Source organism: Acartia tonsa, chromosome 5, assembly GCF_053477335.1.
Source record: "Acartia tonsa isolate MP-2025a chromosome 5, ASM5347733v1, whole genome shotgun sequence".
Classification (NCBI taxonomy): Eukaryota; Metazoa; Arthropoda; class Copepoda; order Calanoida; family Acartiidae; genus Acartia; species Acartia tonsa.
Window position 1 is genome coordinate 3,877,349 of NC_137264.1, and position 26,391 is coordinate 3,903,739.

At 31.2% G+C, this 26,391-nt stretch overlaps 1 protein-coding gene across 1 annotated transcript; it reads left to right on the forward strand.

Moving 5' to 3' along the window:
• The first annotated feature begins 1,790 nt into the window (after positions 1 to 1,790).
• On the forward strand, positions 1,791 to 26,391 carry LOC145320221 (b(0,+)-type amino acid transporter 1-like). Its single transcript, XM_080162654.1, has 21 exons — positions 1,791 to 1,841; positions 2,552 to 2,611; positions 2,970 to 3,014; positions 3,410 to 3,432; positions 3,764 to 3,798; positions 4,683 to 4,699; positions 5,479 to 5,523; positions 11,076 to 11,140; positions 13,235 to 13,293; positions 13,713 to 13,777; positions 14,293 to 14,388; positions 15,051 to 15,127; positions 15,794 to 15,863; positions 18,415 to 18,479; positions 18,980 to 19,104; positions 20,213 to 20,288; positions 20,576 to 20,627; positions 20,963 to 21,060; positions 22,694 to 22,777; positions 24,793 to 24,886; positions 25,408 to 26,391. Exons 1-21 carry the CDS (start codon positions 1,793 to 1,795, stop codon positions 25,476 to 25,478), a joined length of 1,371 nt encoding a protein of 456 aa, XP_080018780.1. The 5' UTR covers positions 1,791 to 1,792; the 3' UTR covers positions 25,479 to 26,391.

Here is a 26,391-nt window from a genome sequence, read left to right on the forward strand (position 1 = left end):
ATTTAAAAGGAAGTTTTTCTATGAATTTAATAAACTATATATCTCTCTTTCCCCATGCATATTGCATAATACTGTTATAGTCAACCCTCTTGAAATTTTAATGTAAGAGCCTAGGGATGTGAAAGTTTTCTAGCTGGGTTAAAAATATTTTCAGTACGCTTCGCGCAAGTACCTAAAAATATTATGTGCATGCACCTGCATCAAACAGTTGCAAAAATTTAGTAATGACTGAAGTATTTCAAATATTTTTATTAGGTCAATAAACATTTATATCCTGATATATTACATGTATTACTTTTAATCTATTTTATATTGTATTTGATAAGTATTTTAAATCAAGTTTATATTGTATTTAAATCAAATACAGAGTCCATAGATGATAGGGGCACAGCAGCAAGTAATACATAAAATATAATATTTTTAGTGAAAATGAGCCTTAGGGGCAAAGACAATGTTGGTTTTGTAAGCGAAGGACCAACAAGTCAAAACGTAAGTAAGCCAAGAATAGCATGAAATTAAATTTGTAGAAGTATTAAACTTACAATAGCTTGAAAGGTAAACATGACGATTACGTTAAATAGTAGCAATGTTTGATGTTATGAGCTAAACATGTAAAGAGCAATCATTCAAATATGGAAAGAAAGGGAAGGAGGAGAGAGGTAATTACGTCACTCCTACCATCGGACTTTGCAGGGATAAGACATGTGTTCTTTGCTATTTGAAATCTTGGACTTGCAAATTCATTAGTCCAAAGTTTTCAGAAGTTTTCTTACCTCTTGTCATTGGGACTTTGTATATAATATTTTTCTGATTTAGGATTCAAATACTAAATCCAATACAGACGACATTCAGTATGGTTCAACAAAATGTTCCAGTGCAGTTAAAGGGGAGAAAGTTGCCCTTGAAAGGGAACTAGGCCTACTCAGGAAAATGCTATAATTTTATATAACTTAATTGTAGAAAAAAATAGTATATTATGTGTCCTTTGGAAGATTGGGTATAAATATAGATTTTCATATTATATATCACTTTGACTTATTGTTTTGATTGATTTTAATATTGGTTAGGTGTAATGTCTTTGAAATGAATGAAATTTATGACGACACCCCTCTCTAAATTCTTAATTTACAAAATGACAAATTTTAATTTTTATATTTTTGAAGGTTTTGATGAAGGGCGGGAAAATGTCACTTTTTCATTAGTTCTAAAAAAAAATATAAATAATATATATAAAATCATGTACTTATACAGTGGTTTGGGCATAATTGTAGGTGAGCTTTATTTAAATTTTTACATAAAATTTATGTGAAGTAAAGCTACTCTATAAATGTGATTCAAAACAAATATTGTAATATTTTTGCGTGTTAAATATCAAAGAATTAAATTGATTCTACATTTTTTTGGCCACTTTCTTTTCAGCAGGGCTAAGCAGACGCGTGTAAGCCTCATCAGTGAAATAGTCATAATTTTTAAATTGAGATAGATGTCTAAGCCCGTTCCTCAACAGGCAATCCATCTTTTCAAATTTTTTTTACACATTCTGGTTTAAATTTGATTTGAGGCTTATGCACACGGCTGATGCGCAGCTGCCGAACCTTATAGTTTTAAGCCCACTAAAACTAATCCATAAATTTTATTTATTGTTAAATATCAAAATATAAGAGGTATTCACCATTATTCTTTAATCTTAACAATTTTTAAAAGTTTTTATCCTCATTTAGATTTTAGAATGTTGTTATTTACTAGTTATTGCTGAGCTACTTATGTTCATATTTGTCTTTGTTTAGGTACAATGATTGGATCTGGAATATTTGTTTCACCTGGCAATGTCCTCAAGCAAACAGGGAGGCTGTTCATACAAATATTAAAACTACCAATGAAAATGTAATTTTTTTTTATAGATATATTATTTCTAGATGGTCCATAATCCGTCAAATCTAGCAGTCAAGCATATTTGATTTTTTGTTATACAAAATCAATTCAAATAAATTTTCAGCTTTCGAAAGCTATTTTTATCCTAAGAAATTTAACTTTATATAGCTGTACACATTTAAACCAATAACAATGTTATTACACTGTTATCCCATTGGCTGATAAAGATAGTCTGTCTTTAGATTATCTCTACTATATTTTAAAAACCATTGATTTGCGAAGATGGAAACTATTAATATGCTGTTCCTTTTTAAGAAAGCATGTGGAAACTCGAATTTCCTAGTAACAATACATTCACGCAACCTTCCCTTGGTTGTGTAAGAAGGGAGATTATTCAGTTGTTTTGATACCCAATACTCATGTACATAATACCAGTACAGCCCTTATCCCCAGCTCCTCTACGGCGTCATTCATTAATTTGGGACACCTGTCATACTCGGCGAGGTAGAGGTGATAAAGAGTAGCTACTATGAGACAGTTGGTCAAGTTATCATGTACTTGAACGTTGAGCTTGCACCGGCCTTTGTGTCTTGGCCTAATCCATGACTACTTAGGTCCAAAACACTAATAAACTATAACTACTCAAATAAGCATGTTTTATTGCATGAATACTTATAACCAGGTTCTGTTGCATTGTCAGTCCTGGTTTGGGCTGGTTGTGGGGTTATTAGTGTGGCAGGTGAGTTAGTTTTCTATTTTGGCTCCGAATCCAATTTTTTTCTGATGGCTTAAAAGCGGTTAAAAAACGTATTATTGACAATTGTCCACATAAATTAAATGTAAAACATAGTAATTCAAAAATTTTGTTGTTGCCTTCGATCTTTATATAATGAATTTGAGTTTACAACATCGATAAGTCTGAAGTACATTTTTGCAAACTTTTTAAATATTTTTGTAACAAACTTTATCTCATCACCTGGTTGTAGCCATTTTAGTCGATTTTTTGGCTTGTTGATATATAAGTTGACCTCTTAGAAATTTTCAAAATTGAAAAAAATTCTAAGAGGATAATACCGGATGACGTTATTTTTTTTCAGGAGCTTTATGTTATATTGAGCTTGGAACACTTTTACCAGCCTCAGGTTAGAGTTACAAAAATGTTTTAAAACTGACCCAAGAAGTATGTTATCAATTAAGATCTAATAAACGAATGGACTGTTTTTTAACCACCAAGTACCATAATTAGGATGTTAATAGTAAGAAAAAAAGACGTTTTAAAAAACGTTTTCTCGTATTCATTCGAATACGGTGGATAGGAACCGGTTCTCATCCATACGAAAAACTATGTCTAGCGTCGTATTATATCCAGCTTTCTACGAATATAAAAACGTAAAATCATAAGATTAAAACCAGTTTTTTTTAGCCAGTTTTAATCTCATAATTGTACATTCTATCTCCACGGAAAGCGGTTTATAATACGATGCGAGCAATAATTATTCCTTATTTTGTTAAAATAAACACTTTTATTAAATTTTAGGAGGAGAAACCGTTTACATCAAGGTAATCATTGAAAAAAAAAATTAAACAATTCTTTAAACAACGCTAAGACCTATGTGAAGCCTCCCTAAACTGGAGAATCTAATCGGTTCTGTAATTATCGAAACCTGAAGTTTCAGACAAAAAAACCTCACTATTTTATAAAATTAGGATATGATAAGAAAATATAGTTTACAACACATAACAAGATTTAATCGTCATATGTTTTATTGGTAAATTTAAATAAAGTACACTTTATCTTATTCATAAAACAAAGAGTTTTAACTATAAAAGATTATGATTTATGATTATGATTATAATGTATTTATAGATAAAAAATCATATTTTTATGTAGGCTGGCTTGGGAGATTTTTTATCCTTCATTTTCAGGTATAAAGATATATTAAACTTAGTTAAATTAACTTTAATTACAAAAAATATAAAACAATAAAAAAAACACACTCTACCCCAGATGTGATCATGTAATCTTACTTTGGCAACGGTTTGGCAATGGTCCAATTGTTTTAAATCCCAATAATTTCTTTCCTGTGTATCAATTTCTCAATTAAGAACAGTCAAATTTTTGTCTGTTTTTTCCTCAGAAATATTTCATATTTTATTAATTTTCGCTCTGAAAAGTTTTGATAAGTTTTTAATTATAGAAAAAGGCTTAATTTGTGTGTTTGACACTTTCATTGAATAAGTTATTGAAAAGCAGCATAGACTCATAAATGTAGAAGAGGAACTTATTTGAAATTTATTACAATTGTAAATAGTTAAAATTTAAATTGAACACTTATACTTTATTTTGATGCTGGGTGAGGAGAGATTAGAAGCCAATCCTCACTTTTCAAGTTTAACTTTGAATGCTATTCTTTTTTAGGGAGGGTGGGTGTGCTCTCCCCTAAGATAGCTTAAATTTTTCCTAGGCCAATAAGTAGCTCCTCTGTAAAAAAAATTCTGTGTTACTTTTATACAATGATACTTTTACAAAAATATCTTTTAAAAATATTTATGTCAGAAACAAAACAAAATACTTAATTATAGCAATTCTTTTATAATTATGTTGAGTATTTTCTTACTTTTTGATCTATTTCAAAAATAAGAAAGAATAGAATACATACATGAATTATCATAATAATGATTAAACATTGTTCTTCCAAAAAGACGTTTACTTTTCTGAATTTCTTAAATATTTGAACCGTTGTAGGGCCACTTATGACCATAATTGTCTTTGATTTTTTTTTAAATCATTAAAATCATTATTTTTTTAGTTGGATGAGATCACTAGGTGACAGGATTTATGCTTTCTTGTTTGAAAATTTTATTCTTTTATACAACTACTCTTACTTATGTAGCTCTGTCTGTTAAGAAATATAATATATGTCAAAGAGAGATAGGACAATGGGCTGTTTATTACACTAGTCCTCAAAGTTTTACAATGACGTTTTCATATTCAATGGCTTAACAACTTCTGGGAGATTTGCTGGATCATTATTGGTTGGTTCAACAAGTTGAGCGTTCAAACATTCAACCACTTTTTTTGGACTACAGGAGGGTTAAATTTGTGTTTCAACTTGGGGATGTACATCAATTTATTGGCCATTGTCTTATCCCTTTAGATCCCTGAATACAAGTACTGTACACTATTACCAGAAATTTGAAGGAATATAAGACTCTTAATTTATTTATATCCACTATTATGCCAAATGTAACCCTTCTGTAGTTTGAACACTACTGAGCTGGATCTTTAAATCATTTTCAATGGTGCGCCAAACCGGGGTGAGCCAACTTTCCACCAATGAGAGCACAGAAATAGAATTTTACTAAATGCCGCGCTGTGATTGGCTGAAATTTGACGCACCTCGATTTGGCGCACCATTGAAATGATTTAAAGATCCAGCTCTGCAGTTTGTAAAACCAAAACGAGATTTTTTTTTAATTTCCCAAAGTTTATAAGCCAACGAATGAGGTGATGCGTTTGTAAAACTTTGAGTACGAGTTGTAAAAACATTACCGACAGCAGCTGACCTAATAAAACTAAGAAAGCAAGGACGTGACGGCTTGTAGTTATCCAGCCAAGCAGTAATGCTATTATCTCCCTGGCGTTTGCAGGTATTTATCATTTTTGTCTTAAAGCTTATCTATAAGTCATAAAGGCTGATTGTGTTGACAGTTTTCCTAAACTAATACAACCTCTGACAAATTATATCTTTTTATTTTATTTGCTTTGTATTTTTCCTGAAATGTTATTTGGTTGTCTTGGTACTTTTTAAATACTAGTGGCTTCGCCCCTAGCCTCTAGGGGCTTTGCCCCAAGAGGTGATAAAAAAAAATTAAGGTGAAATTTGTAAAAGGACCAAGGAAATCTCCTACAAAAATAAAAAAATAAAGGACCAAGGAAATCTTCTGCAATAAATAAAAAAAAGGGGGGGGGGAATTTTTTTGTTTTTGGGAGGTTTGGGGTGTCCCACCCCCCAAGAAAATAGGTTAAAACCATCACAGGACCAGTAGGTATAATCCCTGAAAAGTATAGCCCAATCGGTTCAGCGGTTACTGAGATCTTAAGCTTCAGACGGACAGACATCGTTCTACTTTGTATTATAGATGTTATGTATTTGTAATTAAATTTTATTCTATTTATCTTTTTATTGTTTTGTTCATGATTATTAAAATCATTTGTTCATTTTGTTCATTTTGTTTCATATGAACACAGCTACTCTAAAATTAAAAATTATTTGTGAAGATTCCCAAGACCAATTAACAAATATATGATAACCAACATTCTTTACTTGTCATCCTTGTCATCCTTGTTTTTATAATGTATTGATTATATTCATGAGAGGCATTATTGTCCTGTTAATTAAATATACATAATACATAATATTATGTCAACAAAAGTAATATATTTTCCAGTATAGCTTCGAAACCGATTAATATCCGGCCTCTCGGGGCTAACAAACTGGAATAAATCCAACAATTTTTCAATTTATTATAATCCGCAGTAAACTGTTTATAATACGATGATAAATAATCATTCTGCGATTTTAAACAATTTGAGCAATATAATATTTTTTTGTCTGAAAACAGATTTGCGTCAAAAAGCAGTGTATTAATAAAAAGTAAGACAGTCAGACCCTAAGGTCTTACAGGCAAATCTAGAGTATAAGATAGATGCACAACTAAAAATAAACTTATATTTTGATTATAACTCCATGTCCCAAATGGCCTGCAATCAATTCCACATATTTTTTAATGATTGTTTCATATTCACCAAAAGATTCACAAGAAACTTAACTAAATGGGTGTGTTTGAAGCCGCTGTATCAAGCAAATAGGAATAAATCAGCAATTTTACAGAGTGATACACATACGGAAATTATAGCACACTTTCCTTGATTGTATTGAATATCTGCAATGAAAGTATCTAGAAAATATCTGAAGAATGCGAGCATAATATGAATAGATGTTCTAATATTTCTGCCTAAATATTAGTAAACCAGATTATCATTATCGCCCACTAGCATCTAATTAATTTGCCAAAATTTTGGATTATTACAAACAATTTCAATGGCAATCTAAAATAAAAAATATCCGCCTCTATGCCCGTCCATCCGACTGTAACTTTAGTAATTGTATAGGTTCCTCAGATAGTATGCTAAAATTTTTTTGTGAAAACTTTTGAGTATGTTGATAATTTAAGGGTGTGTATCGAACCCCATGACAATGTCATAACACATGATGTATCGAACCCCATTTGTTTAGGGGGGGGGGTGTCAAAAATCACAAGTGTGAAGTAAACATTTTCGAGGGCGCTTCGTGCCCCCTCCCCCCCCCCCTGGCAAAACCATATGCACGCCACTGGCAAATTACAATTTTCATCAAATTTGATATTCGACCTTTGGTAGCTTTACTAATTTATGATTTCGGTATATCCGGCTTTCTGCCATTAAATGTGTAAAAGATACACCCTAATGATGAAATAAGTAGTTGCTGCTCCCCTAACATCTAGAGGATCTGCATATGAAGATTGAAAAAAGAGCCTAAAACCATCTTGACTTTTCAATCTTGTAGTAAAAAAGCCTAAAACCACTGACAAAGACCAAAGCGCGTAAAAAAAGATATTTGACGTCATAAAAATGAGGGAGATGAGAGGAAAAGTGGGAATGAAAATCCCTATAAAAGAGATGGATAATCCCTCATTTTTATGACGTTACATAGCTCATATTTAACGAACTTTAGTATTTGTCAAACCACTCTGTTACTTATGTGAAGCTTCCTTAAATTGGAGCACAAAATCAGTTCAGTAGTTATCGCAATCTTAAGATGCAGACAAATAAAACCTTACTACTTTATATTAAAGTATTGCGCTATATATATAGTAAGTCATAGAGAAGCTAAATGATTATGTATATATTGCAAGAAAGGTATGCAATATAGCCAAGAATACAATAATTATATTATTTATTATTATTATCATCATACTCTATAATTTATTATTATTCTTATATACGGTGCATTATTTGCCAAATGTACCACTTTTCTGCACTACCTCTCCGATTTTGTTAATACTTTATATTTTGGTCCGTTGGGTGATTCAAGGATGCTGGATGGACAAAAAAAGTTTCAGAGTCCCTGGATGTCTAGATATCTAGATATCTATGAAGGTAGGTAACAAAAATTTAAAAAACACCCATTTTTTCACAATTTTAAAAATTAATTTTTTCAACAATCTTAAATCCAACCTATACATTTTATACACAAAAATGATCGTTTATTCATGTAAAAAGCGCACATAATGCTATTTTGGCCAAAACTATAATTTAACAGGGTGTCCAACAAAAAGTGTATTTTGGATATCTAGCGTAATACCCAAAATACCTGTCCGAAAAAAATCATTTTTTTTTGCTTAAATCCTGTGTTTTATCTGTGGGCATATGTGGTATATAACGGTTTGGAGGACCTGGGACTATAAGGTTGTCAAATTTCATTTTGGAACACCCTGTAAATGTGATTTTTGTGTCTGTAGAGCTAAAACTTGGTCCAAATTGGCTATTTTTTTCAAATTACTCTAATTTGTGTCTTAGTATGTTTGGCCATAGTGTTTTCTGACCAGATCAATATTTTCCTATTTTTTGGACACCCTGTATTTTCAAAAAAAGAGAAATTTTTTTTTTGTTTTTTAAAATTTTTTTTTCTATTTTTAAGTTACTTAAAACTGTCATATAGATACAGATTTTGACTAATAACAATAATATTTGCCTATTTTACAAATTTTTTCACTTTTGGGACACCCTGTGCATGTTTTTAAAAAATGATGGTTTTTGCCCATTTTTGGGAGGAAGGAGTCGTTTTAAGGCCATAGACTATTTCTTCATTTTTGTAGAACTTTTCAAGATACATCATTTGTTATTTATGCAAAAAGCGCAAAAACCGAACCGTTTTGCCGTTATTCACTGCCAAAGGCGGAATTTTTTACGTTTTTTGCCGTTCCCGAGGATTTAATGCGCATTTTAGGTAGGAAGACGTTGATTTTTCAAGATTACTCTGAAATACTTTTATTTAGGAAATTTAATTTTCTAAAATTCATATAAAGTCAAATTTTTTGTATATCCAACCGATTTTTGTCAAATGGAATTGCAAATTCACATGGTTTATGTTTCTTTTATTACTTATGTATTAGCAATTATTTATATTATATACACTTCATTTTCTTGTTTTAACAATTGAAATCCATCTCGACGAAAAACGGTTAGCTGCACAAAAAAATTGACTTAATATGAATTTTAGAAAATTAAATTTCCTAAATAAAAGTATTTCAGAGTAATCTTGAAAAATCAACGTCTTCCTACCTAAAATGCGCATTAAATCCTCGGGAACAGCAAAAAACGTGAAAAATTCCGCCTTTGGCAGTGAATAACGGCAAAACAGTTCGGTTTTTGCGCTTTTTGCATAAATAACAAATGATGTATCTTGAAAAGTTCTACAAAAATGAAGAAATAGTCTATGGCCTTAAAACGACTCCTTCCTCCCAAAAATGGGCAAAAACCATCATTTTTTAAAAACATGCACAGGGTGTCCCAAAAGTGTAAAAATTTGTAAAATAGGCAAATATTATTGTTATTAGTCAAAATCTGTATCTATATGACAGTTTTAAGTAACTTAAAAATAGAAAAAAAAATTTTAAAAAAACAAAAAAAATTTTTCTCTTTTTTTGAAAATACAGGGTGTCCAAAAAATAGGAAAATATTGATCTGGTCAGAAAACACTATGGCCAAACATACTAAGACACAAATTAGAGTAATTTGAAAAAAATAGCCAATTTGGACCAAGTTTTAGCTCTACAGACACAAAAATCACATTTACAGGGTGTTCCAAAATGAAATTTGACAACCTTATAGTCCCGGGTCCTCCGAACCGTTATATACCACATATGCCCACAGATAAAACACAGGATTTAAGCAAAAAAAATGATTTTTTTCGGACAGGTATTTTGGGTATTACGCTAGATATCCAAAATACACTTTTTGTTGGACACCCTGTAAAATTAGAGTTTTGGCCAAAATAGCATTATGTGCGCTTTTTACATGAATAAACGATCATTTTTGTGTATAAAATGTATAGGTTGGATTTAAGATTGTTGAAAAAATTAATTTTTAAAATTGTGAAAAAATGGGTGTTTTTTAAATTTTTGTTACCTACCTTCATAGATAGCTAGATATCTAGACATCCAGGGACTCTGAAACTTTTTTTTGGCCATCCAGCATCCTTGAATCACCCAACGGACCAAAATATAGAGTATTAACAAAATCGGAGAGGTAGTGCAGAAAAGTGGTACATTTGGCAAATAATGCACCATACACATTTTACCTAATAACCTTTTTTTTTCTCTAAATGAAACAACTTTTGCCTTCTAAATGTAAGTATAGCAAGTAGAAACATGATTGCTGAAAAGTTTGAGGAAGAATAGTTTTTCTCGTATTCATTCGAATCCAGTGGATAGGAACCGGTTCTCATCTATACAAAAAAAAACTATGTCTAGTATCGTATTATATATAGCCTTCGACACCTCGGGGCTAAAAAAACTAGTTTTAATCTTATAATTGTACATTCTATATCCGCGGAAAGCTGTTTATAATACGACGCGAGAACTTACTATTCTTCGGGTGCTCTATGGCCGTTTTTAAAAATTATATCAAGTCAAGATGAAATAAAATTCCTTTGTAGATTTTTAAATTTTTTAAAGGCCAATTTCATGAAACCTTCTAAAATTAATGATGAATACGCATAGATTGTAATAAAATTTTCCAATTATGGCTTCTTCAAAACTGGTTCTGAGTCATACTGAATTATTATGTATCGCATTGTATTACAAACACTTATCTATGAAGAATGAAATAAAAATTATAATATTAGTACCAATCTTTATTTAACTGTATCAAACAAATTTAGAATTTAGGGTTAGGTAATTTGCCCCGCAGGGTTAGAGGCCCCCGCGGGGACTAAAAATAGGAGAAACCCTATTGTGAAAAATACGAAGAATCGCCCCTTAAAGTGCGTTGCCACGAAAGGAACTATACCCCATTTTTTATTGAATTTATAACGATTATATTAGCCCAATTCTTCCTGTGCTTTTAATATACATAATTGTTCTTGTTTTTAATTTAGAATACAGTTTGGCCATGATTCCAGACTTCGTAGACCTATGTGAAGATTATACTTATCTTGTTAAAGTAAGTTAAAACATATATATTTTTTAAAATTTTCAGAGATTTATATAATTTATCATTGATCCTAGAGAGCTTAAGATATAAGACAATGGATGATAAAACTGTGACTTGATGATAGTTTGTAACAACCAATAAAGGTTTCATAAAAGTCCCCAAAGTTTTTGATCCCACAAATGAAAGAACAAGTTTATAAAACTTTGTTTCACAGTCCAATGTCGACTTCCTACCCAAGATCTAAAGTGATGAGACAATTGCCGGTTAATTGATGTTCATCCGCATTAATGATACACAAAATTGCCCATTCTGTAGATTACAATAGGCGGTTGAAACGTTTGGACACTTAACTAAACGAATCAGCCAAAATTAAAAATTCACTATAAGTCTCCAAAGTTGTTAAGTCAACAAAAGAAAGAGTAATTATAAAACGTTGGGAACTAGTGTAATAAACAGCCCATTGTCCCCTTCCTTCCTGATAACCTACACTTACTGGGTTAGTCCTAAAGAAAATTAGAGTCTAATCAAAAGTTTAAAAAAGGTTTTAAAAAGCGCATAATTGAGAGGGGGAAAATATAAACAAATGACTCCAAAAGTTTTGTATAAATTTTAATTTGAATATCGAATATAAGTTTATAAATTCATAAAATCTATTGGGATGAAATAAGCTATTAAATGTTCCTTTTAACCTTCTAATTCAATGCTGTAAGCCCAATTAAACCACTTTAAAGATTTCAGCACTAGCTACAAAACAAGTAAAAAATATAACCTAAAATAGGGAAAATCTCAAGACTTTTTTGGTCTTTAACCAAATCAAGATATCAAATCAAACTGTTGAACATATTGTTTTATCCTCGAAAAGCTTTTAGATGGGTTGTAAAGTTTTTTAAAATCGAAGCTTTTCTATAATTAGGGTCGGTCCGTCCGTCCGTCACAGAGAGATAGCTTTTTTCGTTAATTTAGGCATGTTAGAATTGTCCTATCAATTTTAAACTTTGCATGGTGATTCCTTTAGTAGTTAGGTACGATTTAGAAAGCGTAGCAACTCTAGAATCATTACCAGAATGTCCATACGTCTATTTTATACATGTTGATTTTTTTTACTTTTTTAACAACAAATATTTATGTGATCTAATCATCCGATTGATCTGATTTTTGGTAAATTGATTTCTGGGACAACAAAGTATAATGTTATAAGCAAAGCAACTCTATAATCAAGTCCTAAAAATGTAAGTATGTCCATAAACATTATCCTAAATCAAGCATTTTTTCAAAAAATTGACTTACAATTTTGCTTCGTCTCTTATACATTTATGTTCTGATTATTCAGTTCTGACACTATTCAAGTGTTAATGTCCGTTTGTCCTACCGTTTCAGTGCTTCGCTTTTATGGATGTTGTCATCCTTGTTTATGAAGAAAATTTACTTATAAAAATAGATAATTGAGTTAGCTTTAACTATGAATAGTTATTATTCTAATTAAACCATCAGAATTTACCTTTTTCTCAACTTGAGCTATAATTCTCTGAATTACATTCAATTAATTGAATTAAGGCAATCCTAAGTCAAGGGTTCTTGGAAATTAGGGTACAATATCATCTTCGCATAAAATATTTGATTTTTAAAAATCCGCAAATTATTATGATAGTACATTTTTCCTCTATTACTTTTCACTTTAATTAAATTTCTCGTACTCATTCGAATCCGGTGGATAGGAACCGGTTCTCATCAATACGAAAAAACTATGTCTAGCATCGTATTATATCTAGCTTTCTACGAATATAAAAAAGTAGTTTTTTTAGCCCCGAGGTGCCCCGAGGTACGATGAAAGAAATAACTATTGCTATATTACTTATCACTTTAATTAAATCTAACACATTCTTAAATCTTTAACTATTACCAAACAATTATATATATGGCACTAAAGCGGAAGCTATCACACACCGTGAAGTAGTTATCAAATTTACCTAATTCAAAAATATTAAAGCAAGGAGGTATATCTACTGACGAAAACTATATTACCTCCAACAATTACCTAAAAAAAACGTAAAATTAATTATTTGAGCTTAAGAACATTATTGATTTTGCTTTTTTTTATTTCAGAGATTTATAGCGATTTTTACACTTCTGCTGGTTACTGGAATCAACATATTTTCTGTCAAGTAAGAGTAATTTCAAAACAAGGCATCTATGTCCGTAAATATCAAGGCTATGCCAAGTTATTGACTTTATGATTAAAAATACAAAAGAAAAAAATACAGATTTTATATAAATAAATAGGGAAAAAATAACTGATATTTTGTGTTTCTCGTGCATTTACGTAAGATGCGAAATATCCGTACATTATTAGTATTGACTCTTTCTGACTATTTATGCCGGTTATTTAATATTGTTAGTTCAGCTGTTTAGTCGATTTAAGCCTAAAACGAAATTTTAAAAGTTCTCTGAGGTTGTTTGCTTTGTGCTTTGCTTGTATTTCCGACCTTATTTTAAATTTTAAACTTGAACTTCGTAGGTGAAATATGTTAATTTCTCTAAGATTTGTTTAATGTTGATTTTTTACCAACAAAGTTATTTTCAGAGCAGCTGCTAGAATGCAGAATATTTTCACTTTGGCAAAGCTAGCTGCAATGGCTGTGATAATAGGTATGTCAATTTTTTTGTCTGAAAATATACACTAGTCATAGATTATTTTATTTAAGTTTATTTCGGCAAAAAATCACTAGTGTTTAATATCTATCATCCTTAGGTATCCTAAGGAATAAGGCAAAGGTAGGAAATGATGATAAACAAAATTACGTATTCATTTAGGTTTTGGTTGCAAGTTTGCGCAATGTTAGTTTGCACAAACTTGTCAATTAATCAAACCAATGAATGATAGAGCATACTTGCTTGTATAATTTTCTTTCTGTTGTACCATCTTTCCCTCAGTATTATCAATCATTTACAATTTATAATTATATTCTATATCATTTAGTTATGCCTATTTGTTTTTTTAACATGTTTTTTATTGGTGATAATTAGATAACCTAGCCTTCTGAGACTCCTTTAAACCATAATGAACTTAATCTACCAAAAATCATGATATATTTATTTAATTTCTCTCTAAAATGTGTAGTTTCTGAGTGGTTCTGCTTTTTAACGTACAATATTATTCTTAGTTGGTGGAATAGTGAACCTGGCACAGGGGAAAGTAGGAGCTCTGAATACTGGATTCCAGCAACAGGATGGCATTGACAGGCTGACTGCAGCTTCAGGTCAACATATACACACAAATTTGTCCATAATTAGAGCAGTAATCACATACTAACAGTAAACTTTACAAAATGACCTTTGCAACTTAATTTTTGAGCAATTAGAACCAGGGGCTGCTATTCATTCAATTAATTCCAATCGAAATTGCCGAAAATTAAATATTTTGTTGGCGTAAAACTTATTTTTTGATGTATCTGAATGAAAGTGGGTAGGAAGGTGGAGAAATTAGGGGTTGTGGGGAAATTTTCACTTAGAATTGTTTGTCAGAATCACATTCCCTGTTCCCTGAATTAGAACAATATTAAAATCCATCAAAAATAAAATGGCTAGACTTTTTCTAAATATTCTTGACTTCATGGAAATATTCTACTATAAAGTAGGTGCACTCCAAGTAATGGAATGTTTAAGATAATAAAACGACTAAATGATAGGTTTTCATAGCAGCTCTAAATTTCATAGTTTCATCAATGATGGCTTTCAGCTATAAAGGAAAAAAGGTGCCAAAGTGATAGAAAGATAATATAAACAGATGGATAAATAGTTAAATTTGCAACCTTTATATTTATGTATAGTATAATATAGTACTTTTTATATTACATTTAGAACAGTTTACTACACTATAATGATAAAAAATAAGTGGGATTTAAAAAATATATATTTTTAGTGGCTTTGGCATTTTATTCTGGTCTCTGGTCTTTTGATGGATGGAATCAACTCAATTATTGCACTGAGGAACTAAAAGTAAATATATCTGCGATAATTTTTCAATCCATCTCTTGATTTTTTTGATCAGGGGAATAGTAGCTTTCACAATATTGCATAAAGTTGTGAGTAAGAATCCAGTCAAAGGCGTTTATCAAGTCTAACTGTTCTTAATGTTGACGAAACGCATTGTATAATTAATTGCACATTTAAAAACAGTTTGACCTAATAAGCGCCTTTGACTGGAATCTTACTCACAAATTTACACAATATTGTGAAAGCTACTATTCCCTTGGTCAATGAATCTTTTATGCTGTCTATCATTTAAGCATCTATTAATTATTTCTTTTTTAAAATACTTTATAATTTTAATTAGATGTCAATCAAGGGCGTTAAAGCTTTTTCATTTTGGGGGGGGAGGGGTAAAAATTCAAAATTTTGGAAGTACCTACCGCACCCCCAAGTTCATTAGAAGGGGGGGGGGTAATCTTTATATCAGTTAGGCAAGGACGTCCAAGCTTTTAAAAAAATAGGGGGGTAATCACCCCTTTAATCCCCCCCTCCATTGGACGAGCTTGATGTCAATTTAAAAAAAAAACAGGAAACTTTACATTAACTTGCAAAAAAGAATTTTACGCAATTATTAATTTTAGTTGGCAGAAAGGTCAACATGCAAATAAATAAATAAAATTATTATTTTTTTAGGATCCAACAAAAAATCTGCCAAGAGCCATTATTATCGGTATTCCGTTAGTTTCTATTCTGTATATACTAGGTAAAGGCTTTTTTTGAAACAGTAAAGCTGCAATAAAATATGGTACACCGACAAACTTCCAAAAAGGACATACCTCCTTAAGGGAAAAAGGTCCTAAAGGACAAACCTACAAAAGAGACATAATTAATATTATTTTAGAAAATGACAAAGGTCGATTTTTTGTTATGCAAGGTTGTATCGGGTTCAAAATGGTAGTATCCTTTTGGGATTCTTTTTCAATTTTAAAAATTTTCAAATGGTCGCATCCTTCATTTTAAATAGCCTAAAACCTGCCAGGTTCATCAACTACTAATATTTTTCTTTAAGAATTCTATAAAAAAATCCTTAAGAACATGGGAGAATAATCTTTAAAATATACATTTTGTAAACGCTATTCAACGAAAAAATGCAACTTTCCTTTGAATATTGGCATCCTTGTTTTTAAAAATTTCCTTAAAATTTTACATAATATTCTTATAGTATGCAAATTAAGTAAAGGGTGGAAGTAGGTTAAATTACCAGGAACAAAGGGTAAAGTATTATTGAACAATGCAGTCATGTTATAAGGTGTAACAAGCTTAAGTTATCAGGGTTAAAAGGGCAAGTATTATTATACAAGATCACATAAGGTAATATTAAGCTTAAGTTAGTTAGTCAGGGATAAATGAATGAATTTTAATATCAAAACAAGACCCTAAACGGTCATGTTAAAGGGTATATCTACCTTAAGCTAATAATTAAGTTCTATATCAAATCAAGACCTTAAACGGTCATATTAAAGGGTATAACTATCTTAAGCTAATAATTAATTTCTATATCAAAACAAAACCTTAAACGGTCATATTAATAGGTATAACTATCTAAGCTAATAATTAAATTCTATATCAAAACAAGACCTTAAACGGTCATATTAAAAGGCATAACTATCTAAGCTAATAATTAATTTTAATATCCAAATTACAAACAAGACCCTGAACGGTCCTATTAAAAGCTATAACTACCTTATGTTATGATTTATAAAGGTACAAGTATTATGTAACAAAATATCATATATCCATAGTAAACGTAGTAAATAGGTAAGGGTGTCAGAGATATATGGAATAGTATTATTAAATAAGATTATCAATAAAGGTTTATCTTATCAAAGGGGCGGATTAATGGATAGAGGGACAGAAAAATAATTGCATTCTATTAACAAATCCCATTATCCCAGTAATTGAATTATTTGACATGCAAGCAACTTTGGAGGTGTACCATCTCTTCTGACTAATGGATCATATTTTTAAATAATTAGAAACGCACAATATATACTTTTTATGTATATAGTTAAGACAAATAAAGAATCAAAAATAAAAAAAAATATATATACAGCACAATAAACACTGCACCTAACCCTTGCATCATAACATAATACTTATTCATATTTGCAATTGTGATTTTTATTTGCGAATATGAAATACTTTGCAGAATCAACTATTTTCTGCACACTACATACAACTTTGAAACCATCTTTTGATGAAAATATTTTCCAGTATGGCTTCGAAGCCGATTAATATCCGCTGAACTAGAACAGTTTCTAAGCCATACTAAAAAATTATGTGTCGTATCGTATTATACGAAAGTAAAAATTTACAATCATAAGATTAAAACCAGTTTAGGCTTGAGGCTAACAGAACTAGTTTTAATCTTCTAATTGTACATTTGGGGTATAGTCTCTTAAGGGTCGTTTCGTCGTATTTTCACAGTAGCTTTTCCCTTATTTCTAGTCATGCGGGGCTATAAAAACTAATGTGAAAATACTACGAAACGCCCCTTTAGATGCGTTGCCACGAAAGGGAATATACCCTACATTTGTATATCCGCGGAAAGCTGTTTATAATACGATGCGATAAATAACTATAATAGAATTATATAACTATTAATTGTCCTATAGTCAAAATTAATAGTGACTAAATAATAGTTTTAAAATCTGTAAAAGATATTAATTTTAGGGTATTTTTGATTTATGATAATTTTGTAAAAGAGTTAAAAATAAAATACAAAAAATAATTAAAAAGTAGTAATTAAATGCTCTAATGAAAAGTTAAAGAAAGAAAAAGAAATGATATAATTTTTTAATTACAAGATATTTTTAGATTGAAATGAAAAGTATGTCCGTGTTGTTAGCGCAGCTACTCTTTATTAAAGCATGTTCACGTACCTCCTATAATTTTAACAATCTAGAAATGTTTTTGATTTTGACTTTATCAGACAACTAGTGTCTACGCCCCTAGAGAACTCAAGAGAGACTTTAGAGAAGGGGGAAAGGTGGACCGACCCTCCACCTTCAATCTTAGTTTTAAACACAAAAGTATATAAGAAAATTTGTAGGATAACCTTCCTCCAAATCTTCCTGGACCTATAAGAAGCTTCACTTTTAAGGAGAATCTTATTTGTCCAGCGGTTAGCCTAATCCTAAGCTACTTACAGACACAATGAAAGACAGTCATCCTATTACTTTTATATAAGGATCCATCTTCCCCGAAAAAAAATATTATACTTTCTTTATATCACTTTTTGTTATTTTTTGTAGTGAACATTTCATATTTGACTGTTTTGGAGCCCATTGTAATAGCAGAATCTTCTACTGTTGGAGTGGTAAGATAATCTGACTTTTTGATAAATCTTATAAGTATATTTTTAGTAGCGACGCTAAAATTGAATTTGGAGTCTGTCCTTCCTTTGGGTCTGGCACTCTATTGAACAAATTTGAAATAGACTGCTCTAGAACTTTCTTTGAATGTCAAAGCCGCATCTTAATATGTTGGATTTGTAAATTGAAAAGTACAATATGTTATTTTCACATACTTTTAATGATATTTCCAATTGTTATAGTTAAAGTCTTTAAATAGTTTTAAAAATTTAGATGAACTACATCTCTAAGAGTGCCCCTTATTGTTTTTTTTTCTGTTTATTTTGTTATTACAAATTTTCTTGACCTAATATCAAATGTTGGAGTTACTAGTTGAGATTTTTTATTTATTTTTATTACTGATGATCTCTACAAGTATCCATATTCTGTTTCCCTTACTTAACAACTTCTGACTTGACAATAATACCCAATTTATCTTCATTTGAAATTTTGTGTTTAATCTTAGGAATGGAGTAAAATAATGCTGGGACCTGTTGACTGGTTGATGCCAGTTGCTGTGGCTCTGTCAACATTTGGAGCACTAAATGGATGTATTTTTACAGCTGCCAGACAGTGTTTGGCTGCGGCAAGGTAAAATATATCATACAAGGTATTTTTTTTATCAAATTATGGCTGGTAGAAGGTTACAAAAATAACCAAGGCCCCGCGACCGTGGCTCATCAAGTAACGCATCTGCTCGTCGTTAGGCACAGTGCCTTCGAAGGTGCTTTGACTTTAGTGTCAGAACCTAAATTGGGACATAGTGCATTTCATTACCCTAGGTTAGGTAACTTCATTTCACTTTTCAATAAAATCTAAAATGCAGCCGTTTTTGAGAAAATTAGATTTGAAAATTTCAAGTTCAATTTTCACCCACTAGGATTTATCGCATAACCATGACAAGAAAAGCAAGTTTGCTTTTACAAAGTTCTTCATAAAATCACTCCTGAAGTGAGTTGATTCATGGCCATTTTTATCAGTTGCTTTGCTAAGGTCACGGAAATTCAGCCTTAAATAAATCATATATAAAGAGGTTTTATGGCAGGCTTTATAAAAGCAAAGTTGTTCAAAATTTTAAATAAATAATCTTTGCTTTTCTTGTCATGATTATGCAGTAGCTCTTAGTGGATGAAAATTGAACTTGAAATTTTCAAATCTAATTTTCTCAAAAACGGCTGCATTTTAGATTTTATTGAAAAGTGAAATTTAGTTACCTAACCTAGGGTAATGAAATGCACTATGTCCCAATTTAGGTTCTGACACTAAAGTCAAAGCACCTTCATACGCACTGTGTAGGAAGATGATAGGTTCGAATATTAGTCAAACACCAGGTCAAATCTAACGACGTTAAAAATAGTTCCTACTGCTGCTATGTCAGGTGCACGACATTAATCTTGATTAAGAATAGGGAAGATATTGCTGGCGCAACTTATTACCATATAATTGAACAGTTAGGACTTCTCAGACAAAGTTCGTGTAATTAAAGGGTTGGTTGTCTGTTATTTAATCTAATATCCACCAGTGGGCATTTGAGTATTGCAATCCATTACAAGCGGATGATACCCTTGGGTTCTCTAGATGATCACTTGAAATCTGAGGAGAATCTCACCCCAATTAGGTAATAAGTAATAGGTAACTATTGTACACCTGAAGTTAAACTAAAAGTAATATGAATGAATATGTAATTATTATATTTAAGGATTGGATTTTTACCAGGATTTCTGTCTTTTGTCAGTGTTGACCGTCTTACCCCATTTCCTGCCCTTGTGTTCAATGTAAGTATAAAGATTTCAGTAACAAACTCTAGCGGTATTTTGAAACTTTATATTATACCTTTAGTCGGCATACTAAAAACGCGAATAATAATTTAATTTTTCCTCTTGTTTTCTAAAAAAGTCAAAACAAGTATATAAGCATATTAGGTCTAGATTGAAATAATTTATCTCATTTATTTTAAAGTCAACTAAAATGTCATAAATATTAAAATATTAATTAATGAAAAACTTGAACTTAAAAATATTTAGATTCAAATCTTATCTCGACCTGAAATCAAAATGTTTAGGTAACCTTGGCAAGTGTGATGCTTTTCATTGGTGAAATTGGAAGACTTATAGGTATAAAAATACCATTTGAACTATTGAATCATCTATGGTCAATCATCTATTCAATTTTTTAAGAGAGGATTCCTGTCATATATAATTTATTAATTTTGGAAGAGATATGGTAAAAATACGTCTAAATCCATCTTTTTTTAGGGGGTTTCCTTTCCAACTTCTACTCTCATCCTTTCTTTTTAGACATATTTTTATGACGTCACACATGAAACTTTCCGTATCTCCAATTTCAGATAATATATTTCAAAATATTTCTATAATAATGTGAAAACGATTAGATATCAATAAATTTAGATGTTACTACCAAACTATTTAAATGAAATTTTTGTATCTAGATTTTTTCTCCTTTACTGCGTGGATTTTCTATGGGTTAGCCATGTTGAGTTTAATTGTTATGCGATGGACTAAAAAGGATGTTCCAAGACCTTTCAAGGTAGATTTATCCGTCAGGAGTTTTGAGTTCGAGCCTTTGCCAAAATCATTTAGATGCTAGGAAGAACTTTTTAATGTTTTATTTGATAATAACTTTATATTAACATTTGAAGTATTTGGACAATATGACCCTCAACACCCCCCCCCCCCCTTAACTTCTTCAGAAATAATTATTTAAATAAATCTTCAGATTTCAATCAATGAATATCTAACCATATTCTTAACCCTTTACAGTCGGGCCCCTTGCCGCACCCCTATTATCTCAGTTCCTATGAGAGCTAGAGAGCTAAATTTTTTTGTGCAAGTCCCCTGTTTGATAATGAATTTCCGACCATTTATAAGTCTAAGTCAATTTTCGCTTCCTTCACCCTTTTATTTAACAACCTTTGTTTTTAGGTCTTTTTTTTACTTGAAAATTTCAAACGGCTGTAATTTTCTTATTTTTGAAGCTAGAAGAACAATTTTTTCCAAAAAATGTTTATCTTTATGTAAAGTTTACATTAGAAATTTAAAAATATAAATTTCAGCGGATGCAGCTGTACTTGGCAGCTGCCAGCCGCCGCAGTCGGCGGTCGGCAGGAAAACGGCGGAGGATCTTTATGAAATTTTAATACGTTATGTAGAAATGGAAGAAAAGCTTAAGTTTAAAATTTGAAGTCTCTAAGTCAAAAATGGCAGCCACAGGAGCCTTTTAAAGATTTCTGGAGACCTGGAGGATCAGGACCTGCAGGATCATACCTGGAACCTGAAAGTGACTTGAACACCTGTATTTCATATAAGGATGTACTACTAGAGGATATTTTAGTATAATGGTATAATAAAATGCTTTGTTTTAGTCAAAAAGATAGTTTTACTCTTTACCTGGATGACCCTGCCAGGTTTGCTGGCATCCTGTGCCCGCCAGAATGGAGATATTCAAAAAGTTCCAACTCTCGGTTATGTGTCATACCCATACTTAAAAAGTCACGCAGTTTGGGCTCTTTATCTTTCACACACAGAAAATGAGATAGAAAAAACCGGAACCCCCCCGACCGTTAAGGGTTAAACAAACTCCTTTTTAAAACAAATATATTTTATATTTTGTTTATTGTTTACTTATTTTTATTGAAGAGGTCTAGAAATATTTTAGAAATTATAAAAAAATATACTTCACAATATATATTTTATTCTATAGTAATTTGCTAAACAAAAGAATTTTGTCAAAAGAAAAAAGTTGCGTTTCTCGGATTTTTAAACATCAATTCTAGGACATAACTCTTAAAACTTCCCTGAAAATATTATATCCAATATGATAAAGTACAATATATAGACTTAAGACTCCAAAGAAATTTATGTGGGAAATTTTAAGATTTCTATGGTTTAGACCTGTTCTAAAAGTTTGGGCTATTCAAATAATATTGACCCAGAGTAAAAATTGCCATAATGTTTTATAGTAACATTTTCTTATTCGTTTGGCTTAAAAACTTTGGGAACTTTTATTGAATTTTGATTGGTTAGTTCATTAAGTTGAGTGTTCATATGTTTTCACAAATAATTGTAATCTACAAGAGGTAATTTTGCGCATCATTATTAGGGATATGCATTAATTTATCGGCCATCGTCTTATTACTTTATATCCCGGAATTTTATCATAGGTATGGATCTGGATTCCAGCGTTAGTGTTTCTGGTATCCTGTTATTTTGTTGTTGCTCCAGTTATAGATGACCCAGCTGTTGAGGTATGCTATCTATCTATTAATCTATCAATGTGATCTCTCTCAATATACCTATCGAGCTCTGAAATGTTTTTTTTTAATTATAGAAAAAGGGGGATGTAAAATTCCTGTGTTGGGGGCTCTAACCCTGTTGGAATACCCAGTACCCAATATAACCTAACTCTATCTGACCTAAAGTAATAAACAAACTTCTACTTTTTTTAATTATTAAAGAAATATGGGTAGGAGGGTTAGGTGCTCAATAAGACACATTAAGGGAAAACACATCTATCTATCGATCTATCTATGTATCAGGTAATTTCAATGATTTGAAACTCATATACCAGCAAGAAGTGTGGTGTTAATGTTTGCTTGCAAGTGCATGCTTATGATGAATGATATCAAGAGAGAATAATTAACTCAACAGAAAACATATTTGTCCTTGGGCTCCTCTCTACAACAGAACTAAGAATTGTTTGTTTTTTTCTACATTTTTCTAACTTTATATCTTTCCTATTATAAAAAGGTTTTTCTATTTAAATGAAATGGTGAACGGATTGAGTTATTTATCTATTACTCTTCATATAGGTCCATGGATAGTTGATGGCATTTTCTCTGCACCTCTATTTCTCTTTAAATACTTTACCCCCATATAGTTTGGGTGGGCACAGTCATTATTACTCTACAAATTGGTCTATTGATCTAGTTTTAACAGATTTTCTGTCTACTTTTTTATACCCTCGGCGTGGCTCAACATGTAGCGCATTAGCTCGTCGTTCGAGAGGTTAATATGAGATTAACAAGGATGACAACATCCATAAGTAGCTAAGCTCAAAAATTATGAATGGATATCGGGAAAAATTTTCTATAGAGCCATGGCATACCATAATCATTAAACTTGATAAAATAGGGAAATCACGAAGCCTTTAAAATCATGCAACCTTTCAACCACTTTCTAAACTTAAAAATCTAGGAATCGATCTAGCACCGCAATTAATAGACAAATCTTATGAAACTTGATGGAATTATGTAGAAAATAAGCATATTCAATCCCTGATAATTTCAGCCGTCAATCCTGAATAGAAATAAAGAAAATCATGAAAACCTAAAATCTAGGATTCGATCTAGCACCTTAATCAATAAACAAATCTTGATAAAACTTGGTGAAAATATTTTGAATGTAAAATAAATTAATCTCTGAAAGTTTCAGCCTTCTATCTTGAATAGGAATTGAGAAAATCACAAAAACTTGAAAATCTAGGAATTGATCTAGCACCCCAAGTAACAGACAGATGGACAAAACAATATATAGATTAGATGGGCATATGTCATAGGAATCTTCACTAAAAATTTCAGCTGTCTATATTGAATAGGAGTCGAGAAAATCACGTTTCCCCTATAGCGTTAGAGACTGACTGACGGACTGACGGACAAAGTGAACTATAGAGTAGCTTCGCTACTAAAAATGAAATGTCTTGACCCAATGCCATGCACAATTATTTCTTCTTAGACAAAGGTCGTGCAATCAAAGAGTTGCTTGTCTGATGGGTTTTTCTTAACCTGATACCCCAGGTGCTTAGACGGAAAAGAAGAGATTTTGCTCCCCTTAGTTTTTAGTAGCGAAGCTCCTCTATAATTCACTTTCACTCATAACTTTGAGCTTTGCTTTTTATGGATGTTGTCATCCTTGTTTTCTACCTTTCTATCTAACTTAACTATATTTAATACATTTTTTAATCTATCTTATTTGACTATGATAGACAGAACATCTGTTAATTGTCTATATATCTTTTTATTCATCTAACTATCTAACTCAGTATTATCTCATACGATGAGGCTGCTTTCCATGACACTCATTCATGCGACAACCAACTCTTTGATTGCATGACCTTTGCCTTGAAGTCCTAACTGTGCATGGTAATGAGTTACACCTTTTTTGGGACAATGCATCCGAGATTCTAACCTACCACATCCCTGAAGGCAAGCGGATGCCCTACATGTTGAGCCACGGTCGTGGGTATCTAGCTATCTAATTTTAGTATCTGTATGTGCTTGGGTTCATGTTAGTTGGTGCTGCTGTTTATCCAATTTTTGTAAAAAGAAAACTTCAATGCTGTGAAAAATCTGGGCCAGGTAACTTTCCTCTATCTATTAACCCTTTACAAACGGCCCTTGCCGCACTTTTATCGGTGATAGAGGGCTAAAAAAAATTGTGCATGTCCCCTATTTGATAATAAATTTTTCGACTAGAAGTAAGTCAAAGTCAATTTTTGCTTCCTTCGCCCTTTTTTTAACAACCTTTGTTTTTAGGTCCTTTTTACTTAAAAGTTTTAAAAGGCTGTCATTTTCTTATTTTTGAAGCTAGAAAAACATTTTTTTCAGAAAATGTTATCTTTGTGTAAATTTTATATTTGAAACCCCAAAAATAAATTTTAGCGGCCACAGCTGTACTTGGCAGCTGCCTGCCGCCGCAGTCGGCGAAAAAACGGCGGCGGTTCTATATTAAATTTAATATGTTATGTAGACATATAAGAAAAGCCTAAGTTTAAAATTTGAGGTCACAGGAGACTTTAAAAGATTTCTTGAGACCTTGGTTATCAGGACCTGCAGGATCATACATGGAACCTGAAATTGACTTGAACACCTGTTTTTAGGTTGTATAACAATTATCCTTCAAAAACTGCTGAAAGTTGCACCAGAAACTGAATCTCAACATATAGATTAATTTTTTTAATGCAACCAAATTCTACATTTGTAAATCATCCGTTTGCAAGTATCATGTATATGCGTCAATTTTTAAAATGTCAAATTGTTAATGAATTTAGTCATAATTGATTTAATGTTTTCATATTGGAAATGATGTCTCAGTTGACATGATAATATAAGTGTAGCAATTATATAATTCGCCTTAAAAATTGGATGTTTTGTATTTGTGTTTTGAATAATTTTATAGCAAAAAGAAGATTTATGTATTGATTATTAAAAGTTTCTATTTGATTGTTAAAATTCGTTTTTCTTTCGCTGATTACGTAAGAATCGCTCTTTTTAGTTAATTTTATTTATGTCAAAATGACACCAAAGATAGAAATTTTGGATCTACTGCAGTTCACGGTAAAATATTGCTGGTAACGAATATTGCCAAAAATCTATGAATTTTAAAGGCTGCTAGCTGCCAAACGGCTGAACGTACAGATCATGCCCACACACTGTTTTAAGCGGCCTAAGAAGGCCTACAAATAATCTGGAATAGCCATTAATTAATAATGCATACTTATCTCGCAGTGCAGAGAAATGCGCGGAAAAGACCTATTTTACGGGGTTCTTCTTCAGTGAAGCTTTCCCTGTGCATCATTGGATCTTGGCTATTCCAGATTATTTGTGGGCCTTCTTATGCCGCTTAAAATGGTGTGCGGGTATGATCTGTACGTTCAGCCGTTCATAGATTTTTGGCAATATTCGTTACCAGCAATATTTTACCGTGAACTGCAGTAAATCCAAAATTTTAAGTAAAAATATGAGGACTAAATTTGCATATTCTTAGTTGTTAGATATATTCCTTATTTATGATATTTTTTGTATTATTATATGCTTTTATTATTTTGTGTAAATTTTCTTTACTAATAAAAAATCTTATATTT

Excerpts from the sequence above, each read along its gene's own strand:
- LOC145320221 (XM_080162654.1), top strand. The coding sequence starts at position 1,793 with ATGATTGGATCTGGAATATTTGTTTCACCTGGCAATGTCCTCAAGCAA. Across the intron at positions 11,141-13,234 it reads ATTATACTTATCTTGTTAAA|AGATTTATAGCGATTTTTAC; the intron begins GTAAGTTAAAAC and ends TTTTTATTTCAG. Across the intron at positions 22,778-24,792 it reads TAGATGACCCAGCTGTTGAG|TATCTGTATGTGCTTGGGTT; the intron begins GTATGCTATCTA and ends ATCTAATTTTAG.